Source organism: Notothenia coriiceps, unplaced genomic scaffold (genome assembly GCF_000735185.1).
Source record: "Notothenia coriiceps isolate Sejong01 unplaced genomic scaffold, NC01 NC01_scaffold00000339, whole genome shotgun sequence".
NCBI lineage: Eukaryota > Metazoa > Chordata > Actinopteri > Perciformes > Nototheniidae > Notothenia > Notothenia coriiceps.
This window is the reverse complement of record NW_011333040.1, coordinates 22,515,054-22,533,380: the sequence shown is the minus strand read 5'-3', so window position 1 is coordinate 22,533,380 and position 18,327 is coordinate 22,515,054. Positions and strand designations below refer to the sequence as shown.

The window sequence follows — 18,327 nt, the reverse complement described above, 5'->3', positions numbered from 1 at the left end:
CCAGCAGTCCCATCCGCTGCCTCTGGCGATGTTTACACGTTTTTTTTCATGAAAACAGTAAGGGAGGTGTCCGCGGTGCTGAGGTGAATGCAGAGATAAGCGTATTTTGAGGAAGAAGACCAGGAGGAGGAGGAGGAGGAGGAGGGCGAGATGAGAGTGGATGGAGAGAGAGAGAGAGTGGGACCCGGATGCTGATGCGAGTGAGACGAAGGAAGGAAGAGGAGAGAGGAAAATATCGATTTACGGCAAGAAAACCGAAGGGAGTGTAATTTAGGGGGGCCTTTTACCCTGCGTGAACTATTATTAAAAGTGAGGTTGGGGAAATAAGGCAGTCGGTAATTGTGCGAGGTTATCTGCGGATATTTTTTACCTGTGTATCCGCCGGTGAGGAGGGAGGACACGCCAAAGGAGAGAGGAGAAGATGCTGTGATCTGCAGGGATGTAGAGAGACGGGGGAGAGTCAGGGAGGGGGAGGACTACACTACGCTAAAAGATGGTTGTTTTGCTAGGAATTTCACCTCGAAATATTGTGAGAATGCGGAGGCCGTGTGATAAATCTAACCGTTTGGCGTTGAACTTCCGGAGGAGTCGCTTTTTTTGACAGCAAGACGGCCGTTGGTCCAGCCGTTGAAGCTAAAGCTAGCCTCGCTGCTGTGTGGGAGAGCGGCGGCGAGGCTAAAACATAGCATGTTGTTGCACCTGTGAAAGGCCTGACAGAGAGAGTAAAACAGATTTAATTATCAGTGCTAACAACCAACTGGCGTATTTTGACATTTTGTTGGTTAGACACGACCAGCAAATGATATAAATCTTTCCAACCTACGTGGAAAAACACGTTAACGTTCCTCTAATACGATAATTTCTACGTAATATCTACTTAACGTCATTATACAAATAAGCTAATGTACAGGAGTAAAACTCTTTAATTTGTCATGTTTATCTTTAGGGTAGTGTTCAGTATTTAACGCATACAACAGCCTTGTAACTTGCTGTCATTTCAGTTTCTCTTCTTCAACGTTATACATGTTAACTGTGCTTCAGAACAACTATATTTAGCTTTGTGTATTAACCAGATTTGGATAAAGAATGTTCATGTATCACCCATATGTCAGCACCAGTTTGCAGTTTTTAAACATTCACCAAGTCAGTGTATCAGTATTATCACTGAAATAAAATCTGCAAAATTGAGCACCATCTTGTAACTGTATAAGCTGTATAATATCACAGTGATTGCAATAGCCACTGTGCAGATAGAGTAGTGTGTTAGCCTCCTTCAAGAGCAGTATGAGTAAGGAACTGTCTCTGAGTCAGTCAGCTCAATATGTTGGGCCCTACCGACTGGAGAAAACACTGGGGAAGGGACAGACAGGTGAGTAAACCCGGCGGGATTTTAAACTACTAAATGTAGACATTTAAACTCTAGATGACGCGTCTTTCAAACATGTCTGTCTTATTTTTGCCTCTACATTTTCTATTTCAGGACTGGTCAAGCTCGGGGTCCATTGTATTACGGGTCAGAAGGTAGCGGTCAAAATAGTCAACAGAGAGAAGCTGTCTGAGTCAGTCCTGATGAAGGTACAGTATGAAGCTCGTCAGGTCATTGCAGTGATCATAATGCTTTAATCAAGATGCTTTACACAAACTGCTCCATATTCTCTATATTTAACTAATGTATTCTCCTGGCTTGTGTGCTCTCTGCTTTAATATCTTCAGCTCTTTTTCTGCACATCTGTCTCTTCTCTCTAACCAGGTTGAGAGGGAGATTGCCATTCTGAAACTGATTGAGCATCCGCATGTGTTGAAGCTGCATGATGTTTACGAGAATAACAAATACCTGTGAGTTTCCTCTGCATTCAAAAGAGCCCCACAACTGCGCTCTATGCAGTCTGCATGCTTTATTCTGTGGCTGAATACTGAACTTTGGAGCAGGCTGGGTATTAATATTACTCCTATGAACTATATTAATCTCCTATTCGTCAAATCTCCCTTTTCATTTGTTTCTGCTTCGTCTCTTGCATTAAATCTTAAATGTTTTTGATTTATCTTGAAGAAAATATTCACTAAAATGTTAAAATAAAGATTTTTCAGAATAGACAGGTATGTTAGCTTAAAGTGAAGGCATAACAAAATAAATTACAAGATTTCATATCAATATTTTAGACCAAGAATCAAACATCCAAAATGCGTAGTATCTTTTTTGGTCCTCACTAATGTCTTTTTCAAATCACACTGTTCTTCCTTAATGTTGAAAGGTACCTGGTGTTGGAGCATGTGTCGGGGGGGGAGCTGTTTGACTACCTGGTGAAGAAGGGCCGGCTGACTCCGAAAGAGGCCAGAAAGTTCTTCAGGCAGATCATATCTGCTTTGGATTTCTGCCACAGTCATTCCATCTGGTGGGTTTCTTTGCTGAGAGTGGTCCTTAAATCAAACTCTTTAAACAATGAAGAATCCATGCCAAGTTGATGTGTCATGGAAGAATAAATCAGAAGCTGTCTTAGTCAGTTACATCAAAAATGAATCATAAACATCTCTTTCTAATACTGACTCAATGTTTGCAGGCACTTTTCATCCTTAAATATCATTTGGACACATTTTTGTCAGCAAATCAAGTTATACATTAGTGGATTGTGTAGCAGGAACAGTTGAAAAGCGATAACCAGTACTGGAAATCTTACAGTTTCTGTTGTGTTTGTGTCAACAGTCACAGAGACCTGAAGCCTGAGAACCTGCTCCTGGATGAAAAGAACAACATCCGTATCGCTGACTTTGGCATGGCCTCCCTACAGGTGGGGGACAGTCTGTTAGAGACCAGCTGTGGGTGAGTACCAAGTGTTTGAGTGTGCTGTTAATGAGTACACCCATTTTAAAATATTTTGTATTTCAGAAACAGTGTATATCAATGCATAACATAATAAATTCCTCGTGATAAAGAATACATAATGTGCCACTTTTTAAAATACTACTTATTATTAGTAATTACTGCCAATTATTCCAGAATTGCACGCATAACAATTGTGCTTTTTTCTTTCATTTTAGATCACCACATTATGCTTGCCCTGAAGTCATACGGGTGGGTGTTTCTCAAATGTTGGAACCTGTAATATAAACCATGCAGATGTTAATTCTACAGTCATTTAGGAGATGTCTTAGATAAGCCCCTAATGAGCTGAAATTGAATCCGTGATTGAATCAATCAAAGTCACTCATATTGCGTTTTTAGTCAGTGTATGATTCATTCTTTCTGTCGCAGGGAGAGAAATATGACGGGCGGAGAGCAGATGTGTGGAGCTGTGGGGTCATCCTTTTTGCTCTACTGGTGGTGAGTCTTTTGCTCCGTTTTCACAACACAGGTTTGGTCCTTTTGTAAAGGCCCCTTTATGTTTCTGCAGACTTCCTTCCCCTTCTTCAAGTCAGGTTTATTTGTAACACTTTTTTTTGTCCTTTTCATCCCATCCTTTCTCCTACAGGGTGCCCTGCCCTTTGACCATGACAATTTACGGCAGCTCCTGGAGAAGGTGAAGAGCGGGGTGTTCCACATGCCCCACTTCATCCCCCCGGACTGTCAGTCCCTGCTGAAGGGCATGATTGAGGTCAACCCCGAAAAGAGGCTCACGGTAAGAGACTGTGCTCACACCAGGCTCAGAAACATGGGGTCTAAATGCCTTCTAAAAAACTGGAATTAAAACTATTTCTATATTTAGACTGTACCCAAAGATAATTTACACCTGTGTTACGATACGATATACTTTATTGTCCCCTTAAGGACATTTGTTCTGGACTCTGTCCTGCAGTTCCGCATACATCTACATATACAAACATAATAAACATTAAAATACATACACATATCATCACTCATACACCGTTCGCACAAACACAATACACAGACGCACATACTGACAATGGCGACCTATTGCACAACCCTCATGGCCAACATTTAAAAGTATTAAATTGTCCTCATCAAATTGCGGTTCGCCTTTCATTCCTACTTTATGAATTTATCGGAATTGACAATATGTTCATGGTAAATTTACATTCCTGTAGTTGTCATTGTAGAGAATGAAAAAATAGAGCCTAATCAAAAATAAAATACATGATGATCACATAAGAAAGACCAGACTCCCAGAATGTTCCTATTCAATTATAAAAACGTTTCTTTTTCTTATGCAAGGGGACATTATTCTTTAGATGATTAAATTGATCGTTTTGCCCCAAAAATGATTGTCGCTAAATTCCTATTTTTAAAAGAAATATTTGTTTCTTAAAAATAAAATGTGATTTCAAACCAAGTCATTTTAAGAGTTCCAACTAAGCATATTTGAATGATTCATATGGATAATATCATGAATCACACCTACAGTACTTAAAACATATCGTCCAATGCCTTAACAGAAATCAGAATAACGCATGTAATTGTGATTTTAATGTAAAATACTGATGAGGAGTTTGAAAGAAAAGTATCTGGTGTGAGGTGTTCACACAGCACAGCTCTGCGGCCATCTGGCTGCGAACAGACTGTAGGAGCTAATGGCCCCATCTGCCCTGTCACCTTTTACAGCTAGAGGCCATCCAGAAACACGCCTGGTATCTGTGAGTATACACTCTCTTTTTACATACTGGACTGTTGAATGAAATACTAATCTGAAGCGATGTGTGGTCATTTTTAATTATTCTTTATATCTGTGTCATTCATGTGTGTTTCACGGTGTGTGTGTGTGTGTGTGTGTGTGTGTGTGTGTGTGTGTGTGTGTGTGTGTGTGTGTGTGTGTGTGTGTGTGTGTGTGTGTGTGTGTGTGTCTCCCAGGGGTGGTCGCAATGAGCCGTGTCCCGAGCAGCCTCCTCCCAGGCGAGTGTGTGTGAAGCGAATCTCTTCCCTAACGGAGCTGGACCCAGATGTGTTGGACAGCATGCACTCGCTCGGGTGTTTCCGAGACCGAGGCAAGCTCACGCGTGATTTGCAATGTGAAGAGTAAGTATTTAACATAACTGTGTTTAACCGTGAACGCCGCGTGACCTGGAAAACACTCACACTTACTTACATAATGAAGTGCAAGTGAACAGCCCTGCAGTACAACCACTACTGCTCTAATTACAATGGACAGTAATGAGGTTATGTTATAAAACGATTTGAAACTGTTGAAAGATTATTAATATATATGTTGAGGAGAAAAAAAGTATTATGTAACTATTATGTAAGACAATACAGTACGTGAAACATCTAGTTATACTAATTGCATTTATTAAAGACTGCAGTATTTTAGTTACTATTATTCTGCTCACACATTCATGTACTTCATTTATGATTTTTTGTACTCCTGTGTATTGTGGACAGATATTGTGAGAGCTGTGTGAAAGCAGAAAGGGGATACAGTTTCCTCTCCAAAAAGCCATGTGATACGTTAGTGAAAGAAAGCAAGATGGCGGATGAAGCTGTGTGATCCACACCTTACAAAAATCAAAGTCATGGTGCAGTCAGGTGCTCATTGAGAAAACAAACAAACAAAAAAAGCAATATTTAAATAATGATTTGTGTTCAAAAAAAGCCTGTGTTTTGTTGTTTTGAAGTGGAAAACGCTGGAGATCAGGCACCTCAACATACCTCACCATAACTTATAGTAGGAGTAGGTATTTGGATCGATGTTTATTTTCTTCTGTTTGTGTCTCAGAGAAAACCAGGAGAAGATGATCTATTACCTGCTGCTGGACAGGAAAGAGCGCTACCCCAGCTATGAGGACGAGGACTTGCCACCGCGCAATGACGTAGGTCAGTCAATAGGGGGCAGGAGGGATCCACTCAACGCAGGGAGCTGCTTTTACCAGCCTAGCTTTCTGTGAAGAGATTTTACCGGAGTGTGTGAGTCTGGGGCCAAACACAGGTACCCTCAGAATTATTTACACACTATTGGGTTTTGGATAAGATATTTGTACATATAGCCATTAAACCAAGAAGTCAGTCAATGTCATCCCCACCATTAGCATCGGCCTAAAGCCTCTTCTGTCTTCAAAAATCATTTAAAATTGGACAAAACTGGGTGAAGACGGCTATTCTTTTTTGATTAAATAAAGCAAAATGTATCACAGTCACAGATGGCGCACAGAGAGCCAGTGGGAAAATCACACTTTTGAGTACTGTAAAAGAGAAAATAAATGCATAGTGACAACAGAGCGAGATGATGAAGATGAAGCCACATTTGTTACTAACAGCAAGCAATAGGGTTTATTAATAAAAAAATAAAAAAACACCTTACCAGTACTGATACATTTAAATAAATAATATCAAAATAATAAATACCAATAAACAAGATCAACAACTATTTTGGAGGGCACTTCCACAAGCTACTAAACATAAATATGATACATAAAAAAAAATTAGACTAATATTAATTAGATCAATTATGTTGTAGTGCACTGTCACAACCTAGCAAAGCAAAATAATCGTTTTTTTCGATTATGTTGTTTTCGTAATTGTGGTAGGCCAAAATCATAATTGCGATTAAAATACCATTAATTGCACAGCCCTATCACACACACACACACTTTTTGTCTAACACGCTAACACAGTTCTGTACTGTTATGCTGTTATGTTCAGTCATTGTTCTTATGTTGAACATGAATACATTTACTTTGTAAGTAATTATGGGACGTATTTCTTCTTTCATAGCAATTTTCCTTCATACTTTCTTGCCGTGAAATAGGTCTTAAATTCTATTCAAAGTGGTCTTGAAAAGGTCTTAAAAAGTCTTAAATTTGAGTTGTTGAAACCTGCAGGAACCCTGACCACTTCAACGGGAAAGAAACAAAGCATATTTTTCAGAGTGACAGTTGCCCAACATATCCTGCAATGTAAGTCAAACTTAGCCAAAAACTGCAAATAAATGTCGATCTATCCTTTCATAACTTTACGTCGGTGCTCCACAGCAGACCCTCCTCGAAAGCGTGTTGACTCTCCGATGCTGACGCGCCACGGCCGCTGTCGCCCCGAGAGGAAAAGCCTCGAGGTGCTCAGTGTTACTGAGCAGGGGTCCCCTACCCCGCCTCGCAGGGCCCTGGACACAGCTGCACACAGCCAGAGGTACTTATAGTATGCTAACACACATGCATTACACACAGTTTCTCGTTGCTCATACTCTTTCTTTGCTGACAATCCTTTGACCTGGGCTCTGTTCCCCAGGTCTCGCTCAGTCAGCGGAGCATCAACCGGTCTCTCCTCCAGTCCTCTCAGCAGTCCCAGGGTAAGGGCCTGGTGGCCAAACTTCGACAAACTGTACACATTTAACTGTTGCATTGATTACCTGCACTGTCTTTGATCAGAATGCAAGCATGCATTATAAAATATTGAAATCCAACATTATTTTGTATTATTTAACTCCCCCAGGATAGACTCACAATAATCAGGCCATTGAACGACCCCCCCTCCTGCTTGATTACACTTTGATTTGATGTAGAATTCCCTTTGTGTGACTATCCCTTGGCTGCAGCTCAGCAATGCAACACTTTCTGGGAAGCCTAATATTAGCTTAAGATAAGCTTCAGGGAGCATATTTACACAGAACAAGAACTGTCCATTTTGGCCAGTATCACTTACATTTAAATCACATTAAGAAGGGATCACTTACAGTTACTGGCAGTATGAACAGGAGGAATTAATACACGCACAGAAACTCTTCTGATGGACCCCTGGCTATTGTTTTAAGACAGTCTTCAAATCCTTAAAGCCTTAATGTTATGTGTGTGCTTCAGTGTTGCCCAATCAGCAGAGGCCACATGGTTAGCATTTCCATCGAGCCCTAGAGTGAACATTTAGGTCATGTCATATTCTGGGAGTTTGTTGACAACAGTGCCGTTAACCAATTTGTCGTTTTGAATTTTGAAGTATTGCTGACATTAAGCTGGGACTGTAATTTAAAGTGATTTATTATGTATTCATTCGTTTTGTGACAATATTACCATGTTACATAAACAAATGTAGATCTTAACAATGTCTAAGAATTTCATAAATACTGCTAATCATGAGTGTTTTTAACAGTAAAAGTAGTTTCAACATGTGTCTAGCTATCGATATCAGTGTGCTGTGCCTTAAACTGCTTTTATAAAAATGTAACCACATTCACGACCCCCTCAAGTATCCATTTATCAAGTCTTCAGTCATTCTTACACATCATCACCAGCACACCAGTGCCTCAGATTAAATCTCACCCGACAGGAGGTTTGTGTGGCATTCTTCTTCTGTCTTCATGTCACTTATCTTCCTCATCATGCATGAACTAGTTGTGTGCACCATTCTCAAGAATATAACATTGAACCTTTAAAAAGAGGATTAATGTGGGTTTATTGGATAGTTCGCTCATGTTCTAAAACAGTCCATAGATGGTGAATAATTCATTCTTAACTGCAAGCAATAACATCTTCACTGCCTTTAGTCACTAAATGTTTAACCCAGTCACTACCACAATCACATGAAATATGAAGAGCACAAAAAGATAAAGTGCAGACGTGAATGCTTCTTTAGTCACCATTGGTAGTATTGCATTTGAGACTTTCACTACTCACAAGATGCACTCTTTTGTCATGAAGCATGATATTCATCTCCATCCTTTCTCCATGTTCCATCCCCCATCCCCCCACCCCACAAATCCCCCCCTTCCCAGTCCTATCAAAGCCCCATCTTCACTTTCAGCCAATCAGACGTCACCTCAGCCACCGCCACCCTCCTCTCAAAGGAGTCCAAACAGGGAAACGCCACCACTCCTCGCTCCGCACGGGCTCATGAAAAGCACAAAGCTCCCCCCAACCCAAAGACCCAGACCCTGCCCACCAAGGGACCGGCCGACCGACCCCACCTGCAGCCCATCAAATCCCTGCCTCTGCACAACCCATCCTCCCGCTCACCCTCCCCCTCTCCGCTCGTGTCACCCATCCCTCGTTTCTTCTTCCCCTCGTCTTCTGTCCTTAAGTCAGTGACTAAGAGCTTCTACCCAAACTCTGCCCACTCTGTGCCGCAGGTTACCCCCCAGGGCTCTCCGTTGCCCACGCCCTTGGGCACCCCTGTCCACCACCCTCACCACCCCTCCTCTACCCCGCCCTCCTCTTCCTCGTCCTCATCCTCCTCGCGGGCGGAGGGAGGGGGAGGGGTGGGCTCTCTGTCGCTGACCCCGCCCTCCAGTCCCGGGGGGGGAAGCGGCATGGCGGCCAGCAGCTCCGCCCACTGGAGGACCCGCCTCAATTCTTTCAAGAACAACCTGCTGGGCTCGCCGCGTTTCCATCGCCGCAAGATGCAGGGTGAGTTTGTAGGAAGGAATGTGGAGGTGTCGTGATTTTAAGGTCTCAACATTATCTGCACCAGAGTTAACTAAACTAACAAACTGTAGCTCATCAGCTTTAAGAAGTTTTTTCTACTTACACAATAGGACATATTCACTATAAGATTATCATGGCCAAATCAATAACAGTGACTATATTATTGAGATAACTATTGAAATAAAACAAACAAATACTGCTTTAAGTCATATTCATCTTTCATCTTGTCATCTTGCCTTTTATTTTGTGAAATAAATTACACTTTTGTGTGCGTGGGGTCTTTGGGGAGGGAGACAAAGCGAGAAAGAAAAAAGCAGAAATGATTAAGGAGGCGCTGGATTATTTACACATGTTTCACAGAGGTTCGGAAACCTTTCAGAACACATACCAAATCAAATTTCCCAAGCACCACTTCCCACTGCTGAATCAATTAAAGAGCCACTTTAGCTATACAGTATACAGCCTTTGCTGTTCCTCTGGCCCTGTTAATCCTAGAACCGCGGTAAAGTTTGTTTGAGGTTGGATACATTCACTCCGCTCTTAATACTCAGTTGCACAGACTGCCAGCATTTGAAGCTCATATCTAATCCAGCCCTTATTCTTTACCACAGGGCTTCCCTTAGGGACCATCAACAAATCACTGTATGAACGACACAAAGCCAATGTTATCGCCGCCGTGCTAACTGAACCATATTAGTGACATAATGCTTAAAACTTGTAGACAATTAATTAGTATGATGTGACATGAATAATTGATTCCAAATCAATGCAGCATTGTATTACTACACTGGCCAAGTAGCACACACTTTTCTTTATTGGATTTTAGTCAACTTCCTTTTTATATTAATATGTCCATTAAGGAAGAGGTGTGTCCTACTTGTCTAGTGAAGTAATTCAATGCCATTGGGTCACAGGAAATTGAAGCTAACGAAAATAAATCGAATTTTTCAACCTAAGAAATCTGAAATTCCACTTGAATATACATATAAAAGAGAATGTGGGCTAACATCCAATAAAAAGGTGTGTCCTTCTAGTTATACAACGCTGCATCGATTCAGAGTCAGAGGGTCTTTCTCAATGTCGAGGAACGCTGCTCCAGAGCCACTATTTCAAGCATACTACGTCATAGAGTGCCGCCGAAGGACTGTTCCAATGTCCAGCATACTTGGAATTCTACCGAGGCCGGCGTACTTCGTAGCGAGAAATTTCGAGGCTGCACATGTGTAGACTCCGCGGTCTTAGGGTGTTTCTCAATGTCGAGTACGCTTGCTTGGTAGCACATGTCTTCCGAGTCACTTGCTTCAGAAGCGAGGCAAGAATCCTTCCTGGCATTCGGAAAACGAAGAGTGTGCATTTGGGGAAATTGGTTCGTGTGCAAAGCATTGTGGGGATTTTAAGACCGCGGAGTCTACACATGTGCAGCCTCGACATTTTTCGCTACGAAGTACGCCGGGCTCGGTAGAATTACAGGTATGCTGGATATTGGAACAGTCCTTCGGCGGCACTCGATGACGTAGTATGCTTGAAATAGTGGCTCTGGAGCAGCTTTACTCAACATTGATAAACGGCTTTAAAATCCCCACAATGCTTTGCGCACAGACCAATTTCCAAATCTTTGGCAGAAATCGTGCTCCATTTAAGGCGGGGCTTCGCATATGACACACACCTGCACACCTGTTAGCCCATTCCACAATTCTTTGTTTTCCGAGGCTAGGAAGGGTTCTTGCCTCGCTTCTGAAGCAAGTGACTCGGAAGACATGTGCTACCAAGGAAGCGTCCTCGACATTGAGATCATTATTATTTTGGACCACACCATACTTTTCACTTATGGGCAAACTACCACAATGGTTTTCAAATGGTAATTTATTATTGGAAAGTGAAACCCTTTGGTTTAGAGCGAGGACTGGGTCTGCTGACGGTCTGTGAAACTGGGTGAGATGACCCTCTGGATCCAGGACATTATTCCGTGTATCCAACCTGAAACTAACTTCACCGCCGTAGTTCCAGATTGCTGTAGCCTAGCCTGGTAACATCTTCTCATTTTCTTTCTAGAAGTGGCGCCGCATGGCACCTCAACTGCTGACCCCTCTTCAGCAATGAAAGGTTCGTCTTTCAGGGTCGTGTTGTCAGTTGCCTCTCGACTGTATTTTTTATAGTTATTATAGTTAATCCAAAATTTAAATTTATTCTGTTTTAATCATTGACTGAAGATTTAGAATCTGACTGCGTTAAGCTAAGTTAGTTAATTTCATGCTGTGTGTCAGACATGACATCATTTCATTACTAAAACATTCAAATGATTAACAACTCATTTTTACACTTTCATTGTATTTTGATGTGTAAAAGTAAAAAATAACTGTTACTCAAAAATAATTAAATGACACATTTTCGGACTCGGGCCAGTTGGAGGGCACTTTTGGGTACGGCAAGGCTCTTCTGTACCACCAGGTAAAACAAGCTGACCAAAACAATAATATTATGTCTATTATTAGAATAATATCCATCTTTAATTTGTTTTTAGTATCATGCTATCATGATGTCGTTCTAACACTGACAAACATCCATTTTCTGTTCCAGCATACAGTGTCCTGACCTCTTTAACCGCATGGATCATATCTTAATATTTCTTTCCCTCTGGCTTCCAGTTGAAGATCATCTATTGAACTGTTAATATTAAAAGTGAGTTGTCTCTTTCAGTTCCTACATCAGAAGACATGTCCAGTCTAACACCAGAATCCAGCCCTGAGTAAGTGGAGATAAACTTGTGGAGTTGTTTTAACTCTTGAAGGCTTTGTGTTTGTGAGGTTTTTCTTTGGCTCTGTGTATTTGCTTCGACTGTATATTTTTTCTGTCTGGCTGCCAGGCTGGCTAAGAAGTCGTGGTTCGGGAACTTCATCGGCCTGGAGAAGGAGGAGCAGATCTTCGTCGTGATCAGAGACAAACCTCTGAGTTCGGTCAAAGCCGACATCGTCCACGCCTTCCTGTCTGTGAGTATTTGAGCTGGTCTGTCTTCATTCCCCTCACTATCAACACTTGTTTGTAGAGGCATGGCTCTCACTGGCTCTAAGGACTTGACACGCACTCTCATACTGTACGCATTTCTTTCACGTTTTTTTATTATTTGAATCTTGCTCACCCGTTGCACGTTTATCTATCACTTTGCTTTCACCAATGGCTCACTCTGTCTCTCTTCTCCTTACCCTCACCCTTTGTCTCCCTATACTCACGTTTGTACCCGTACCTCTCCCGCCTCGTAAGTCTGTCGGTCTCTCTGCTTCTTCTCTCTCTCCCAACCACACAGATCCCGTCGCTCAGTCACAGCGTTCTTTCACAGACCAGCTTTCGGGCCGAGTACAAGTCCTCCGCCGGCCCTTCTGTCTTCCAGAAGCCCGTCAAATTCCAGGTGGACATTTCTTTTTCCGAAGGCGAGAGGGAGCGAGAGAGGACCGAGAGGGAGGGCAGGAGGGAGACAGGAATCTACAGCGTGACGTTCACCCTCATTTCAGGCAAGTGGACCGATCATTTCATTGGGAGTTTATTCAACTCCATTCAAATTTGAAAATAAGTTTTGGTCGTACTTATTTAAAATAAAAAAAATGACATAACTAGTTTCAAACTGAGTGAGGGGTTAATTGAGAGGATCAATAACAATTGGTTTATCTAGCCTGGCTAGCTGTTTCATCCTGTGTCCAGTCTTTATGCTAAGCTAACAGGCTGTTGTCTGCCATATACATTAATCTAACTTTGATTCAGAAAGGGAACATTTAATAAAAACATGTTCACTTATTCTCTGATCCTGATGTTTTAAGGTTGTATTTTGTATAGACATTGAGACCTAATATCTGAAACTCATGACCTATTTGACAAATAAAAAAGATATCATCTGGAAATGTTAAAGTCATACTTTTAGTTCTTAAAACGTAAGCATAATATTTGTGCGTGACTCGATGCCTCTCCAGGTCCGAGTCGCAGGTTCAGACGAGTGGTGGAAACGATTCAAGCCCAACTTCTCAGCTCTCATGATCAACCCATGGCGCAAGCCCTATCTGGTGAGACTGCTTATTCACGCTTGTGCTTTCACCAGAGTAACAATATGACATTTTTTCCATGTTTGGATTTATTATTCTAGGTATGTGCAGGGGCATTTATGTGTCTTTATGTGTTTTTCTTGCCTTTTTATGTTTTGAAATATATTTTATTGACCAATACTTCATTTCCTTGTGCTTGAAACATCTCTTGGTATTTAGAGATACAGACACATATGGCCCTAAACTAACTTATTACACCATGAGCTATCTGAATATATGCAAATGTATTATCTAGAATCATTAAACATTCACTTATATTGTTGTTTGTTTAATTCGATTTCAAGGATCTTTTTCTATTCAAACCATACTCTCGAATTTTCTTGGAAATTCATCGGCTGAAGTAGTGCAGTTGATCTTTCAATAAAGGAACTGAATTTAAGGCTTACCCCCCATTTCTGTAATCAAACATTCCATTTGATCCTGCCCAGACCCATAGACACTAAAGCATGTATACGGCTGTGGTGGTGTTGGGATCAGGGGAGCACAGGTTCAAACCCCACTGCAGTCAGCATGTCGTTGTGTCCCTGAGACACTTCATCCCAAATTGCTCCTGTGGGGATTGTCCACAGTATTGAGTATGTAAGTCGCTTTGGATAAAAGCGTCTAACAAGTAACATGTAATGTATACGTCGAGAGTGACTTTCCTGTTCTCGTCTGCTGATCCCTTCCCAGATGAGAAGAACGGCCGGCCCCACGGGACCCCCACCCGCCAAAACTCGAGGCGCTCGGAGGGTGGGGGCGACAGGTGCGAGTGGGGCGACCGGGCGGACGGAGGAAGCATCGGAGGCAGCGGGGGGGTCCTGCAGCGCAGAGGCTCGGCGAAAGAGAGAACCCGACTGCTGTCCTCCAACGGAACCCAATCCCAACCGTAGGAGAGAAGTGAGTCAGCGCAGCGGGATGCCTGAACCACAGCGGGAAGAAGACGGTGTAACTTCATCTCCAAGTGTCCCTGCAAGCCATGAGCTACTCCTTTTCTTCCTTGACTAAGTTATTGAAGGTGCAAGGGTTGAGTATTTCTCTGTCACGCTTTTTTCCCCCCCCAACTCCACATTGTTTTGATCTTCTGGATCTCCAGGATTCCTACCCCTTAAATGAGAAGTGTTAAGGAATCACCCTTTTAAGGGAAAAAATATAAATGTGAATGAGCAGTTTGGTATCCCTCATAGATACAGCTTCACAGATCCAACTAGGAATTTTGAAGTGCTAATGTGCATGCCAGTTAGCAAATCAGCCTGCTAAAGGATGCTGAAATGATCAGATAGGCTAGTCTACCATATCGTCGTAATACAGTATCTGACACCAAAAAGAAGTAACAGTCTTGTGACGGTTCTCAAGATTACTCTTTAAATTAACCAGTACGCTCATATCATTATCAAGCAACATGCAGTCCATACTGAAAGAAATATAGATGTATCTCTGCAGAAGAACCCTAAGAGTTAGCAACCTGCTCCCACGTCAGTGAGGAGCTGAGCAAAAGGTCCTGATTTTCTCAGGAGAAACAACAGCCTGGAACTCCAGCGGTGTCTTCTCCTGAGCTAAAGAAAACCAACCAAGTAAGCTAAGTAAGTGAATGTGAAAATAAATATTTTTTTATTTAGTTTGTATTTATTGTTTACATATTTATTTCGAGGATGTCAGTAGCACAGTGACGGCAGTACAGACAGAAACACTCGACAGTGCCGGAGAGGGGACGTTGCTTTAAGAAGACGTTAAAGTTCAATGTTTTGATTCTTTTTGTATTTTCTTTTTACTCAGAGACAATATGAAACAATGCATCTAAGATTTTCACATTGGACCCTTGTTGCTCTGAACAAAAGTATTTTTTGATTTGAACAGAAATATGAACATAACTATATGAAGAAAAAAAAAACATTATGCGTGAATTGTTCCATGAACCTCATCCCTGCTGTCTGAGGCCAGAGTGAGAAGAGCGTTCCTGGCCTGTGGATCAAACAGACGCCATCTTTCTCGTCAAGCTTGTCTCCTATTGCCAATAGTATTTATGTACTGACTCAGAACAAAATGAAACAACAACAAAAAAAACACAAAGGAAATTCATCAATGGACATTTTCATGATGCCGGACTCTAAAGGCTTGCGATGTCAATTCCGCGTTGTGCAGGACTTTAAAATGGGAAGCAAGCAAAGAGTCTCCTCACCCCGGGATCCTCACTTCTTCAGTGTTCACCAACAAGCCAAGTAGTCCATCACTGCACCCACGCTCACCACCAGAGAGTCGCACCATCCTGCAAGCAGACGTAGCAGCTCGGACAGTCACGTATTCCTCCAGCACTCTATCAAACTAGTCGATGTTTTTCACCAGTCTTCCATACAGCACAATATGCAACAAAAGTGCAGAATGTTTTCAGAGAGACACACAGTGCTACAGTTCTGGTTATTATTTCCTTTTTTATATTTATTCACTAACGTATCCATCTATTTATTTTTTTGGTCAGGTGGTTGATTGTGTCATGTATTTGATTAGATTTAATGCCAACAAAAGCTAATACAAGTTACCTACTTCAATTCTCATTATCACTGTTTTTTGAGCATCACTGACAAGTTGCTCTCATCATACCTCTCTGATGATATTTGTTTATGTCACATCATATTTATCGCGCTTATCCCTGGTAACGTGTGTGTGTGTGTGTGTGTGCGACGGGTGGATGGCGGCTGAGTGAGAGTGAGATGAAAACTTTGCAGCAGATGCATTTTGAGTGTACAGAGTTTTAAACTGACCCAGGAATACTACATGAACTAACAGCCAAACGCTAACAGGCACATCATTTCTCTCATGCATTAAATGCTTGCTATTTGCTTCATCTCTTGCTTTTTAGCCTTGTCCCCTTTGACCTGTCTGTCTGCCTCTTCACCCGTTGTGTAGCCTTCATCACGAGAGAAACTGTACAAAGTTGTTTGCCTCACTGTCCGTGCACACTCTTTGATTACCCACCATCACCACATTCATCTTTTCTCGTCACGACGTCACCTTCACTATCATTGACCCAACTCTGGCTAAGATTGTAAACTATTCTCCATTCATAAGGGTCAGTAGAATAAGGTGTATACAAAAAAAAAGAAATGTCTGTATCATAATTTAAATATAAAAAGTGCACTATTATAACTATTGCCTGTGATAAAAAGAACAATTATGATTGAATTGATGGTCAAAATAAAGAGAGATCCACCTTATTGTTATGGTTACAATAATAAACCCTAAATTCATGTGTGTGTCTATTTAGTTTCTGGGTTAAAATGCTGTCTGTTCATTTTATGTGGCTGTTTTTTTTGGTACCACTTTACAATAAGACTACCCTTATAAAGGGTTTACGAATAGTTTGTAATTCATTTATTAATTTGGTTGTGAACACTTATAAATCATTAATAAGCTTCTTTTTATAAGACATGAGATGAACCAGTGGAACTGGACGGCTGCTTGCCAAATAGTGAGCCCACATTTATCTGTACTGCCTGAAGCCTTATTTGAAATGGCTAGTAACTCATTACATTAATGGAGAATGTGTTTTACACTTACCAATAGGCTTCACTTTGGCCCAACTTAATAAATGTTCAGTAATCTCTCTCTTTTCCTCCTCCTCCGTTGTTGTTGTTGAGAGAGATTACTAACATTTTAGTTGCAAAAGTGAGCCTTATTGTAAAGTGTATAAACACATTTTCCATTAATTAATGGAGTACTACCATTTCAAATAAGGCTTAGCAGTACAGCATAAATGTGGCGCTCACTATTTGGCAGCAGCCGGTCACAGTTGCCCTGCTTTCATCTCATGGTACTTATAAAGCTTTGTAAATGGAGTTTATAAAGTGTTCACCAACCAAATTAATAATGATTACAAACTTCGTAAACCCTTTTATAAGGGTAGTTCTTATTGTAAGTGGTACCAAAAAAACAGCCACATAAAATGAACAGACAGCAATTTAACCAGAAACTAAATAGACACACACATGAATTTAGGGTTTATTATTGTAACCTAAACAATTAAGGTGGATCTCTCTTTATTTTGACCATTCAATTTCATCCATAATTGTTCTTTTTTTAATCACAGGCAATAGTTATAATAGTGCCCACTTTTTATATTTTAAATTATGATACACGACATTTCTTTTTTGTTTGTGAATACCACCTTATTCTACTGACCCTTATGAATGGAGAATATGTTTACCAATCTTAGCCAGAGTTGGGTCAATGATAGTTGGAAGGTGACGTCGTGACTGAGAAAAGGATTGAAAGTGGTGAGGTGGGTATATCAAAGAGTGTGGCACGGACAGTGGAGGCAAACAACTTTGTACAGTTTCTCTCGTGATGAAGGCCTACAAACGCGGCTGAAGGGGCCAGACAGACAGGTCAAAGGGGACAAGGCTAAAAATGTCAATGACGATGAAGGCACAATAGGCAAAGCATTTAATGCATGAGGAGAAATGATGTGCCTTGTTAGCGTTTGGCTGTTAGTTTCATGTATAGTATTCCTGGGTCAGTTTAAAACTCTGTTACACTCAAAATTGCATCTGCGCAAAGTTTTCAATCTCACTTCACTCAGCCGCATCCACCGTCACACACACACACAACACACGTTACCCAGGGATAGCGCGATAATTATGATGTGACATAAAACAAATACATCAGAGAGGTTATGATGAGAGCAATTGTCAGTTGATGCTTCAAAAAACAGTTGATAATGAGAATGGAGTAGGGTAACTTGTATTAGCTTTGTTGGCATTAATCTAATCAAATACATGACACAATCACCCCCTGACCAAAAAAATAAATAGATGGATACGTTAGTGAATAAATAATAAAAAGGGAAATAATAACCAGAACTGTAAATCTCTCTCTTTTTTCTCCTCCTCCGTTGTTGTTGTTGAGAGAGATACTTACAGTTTTCTGGTTTTATTTTTCCTTTTATATTATCACTAACGTATATCCATCT

At 41.2% G+C, this 18,327-nt stretch overlaps 1 protein-coding gene across 4 annotated transcripts; it reads left to right on the top strand.

Annotated features, from left to right (window-relative positions):
- Positions 1-101: 101 nt before the first annotated feature.
- brsk1a (BR serine/threonine kinase 1a) lies at positions 102-16,606 on the top strand. 4 transcript variants are annotated; one of them, XM_010775166.1, is made up of 20 exons: positions 102-1,369; positions 1,481-1,575; positions 1,751-1,836; positions 2,253-2,393; positions 2,702-2,818; positions 3,037-3,070; positions 3,251-3,319; positions 3,468-3,614; positions 4,556-4,587; positions 4,802-4,966; positions 5,664-5,761; positions 6,919-7,069; positions 7,169-7,229; positions 9,000-9,276; positions 11,347-11,397; positions 11,992-12,040; positions 12,158-12,281; positions 12,596-12,800; positions 13,254-13,343; positions 14,043-16,606. In XM_010775166.1, exons 1-20 carry the CDS (start codon positions 1,285-1,287, stop codon positions 14,252-14,254), a joined length of 2,289 nt encoding a protein of 762 aa, XP_010773468.1. In that variant the 5' UTR covers positions 102-1,284; the 3' UTR covers positions 14,255-16,606. The 4 variants fall into 4 exon arrangements, with proteins under 4 accessions (XP_010773468.1, XP_010773481.1, XP_010773460.1 ...); XM_010775158.1 differs by having other exon boundaries at positions 103-1,369; positions 6,916-7,069; XM_010775179.1 differs by lacking the exon at positions 11,347-11,397.
- The last annotated feature ends 1,721 nt before the right edge of the window (positions 16,607-18,327 follow it).

Bases quoted from the DNA above. Each gene is read 5' to 3' on its own strand.
- brsk1a (XM_010775158.1), top strand. From the start codon at position 1,285: ATGAGTAAGGAACTGTCTCTGAGTCAGTCAGCTCAATATGTTGGGCCC. The intron at 1,837-2,252 runs GTGAGTTTCCTC...TAATGTTGAAAG, and splicing joins TACGAGAATAACAAATACCT to GTACCTGGTGTTGGAGCATG. The intron at 13,344-14,042 runs GTGAGACTGCTT...TCTCGTCTGCTG, and splicing joins CATGGCGCAAGCCCTATCTG to ATCCCTTCCCAGATGAGAAG.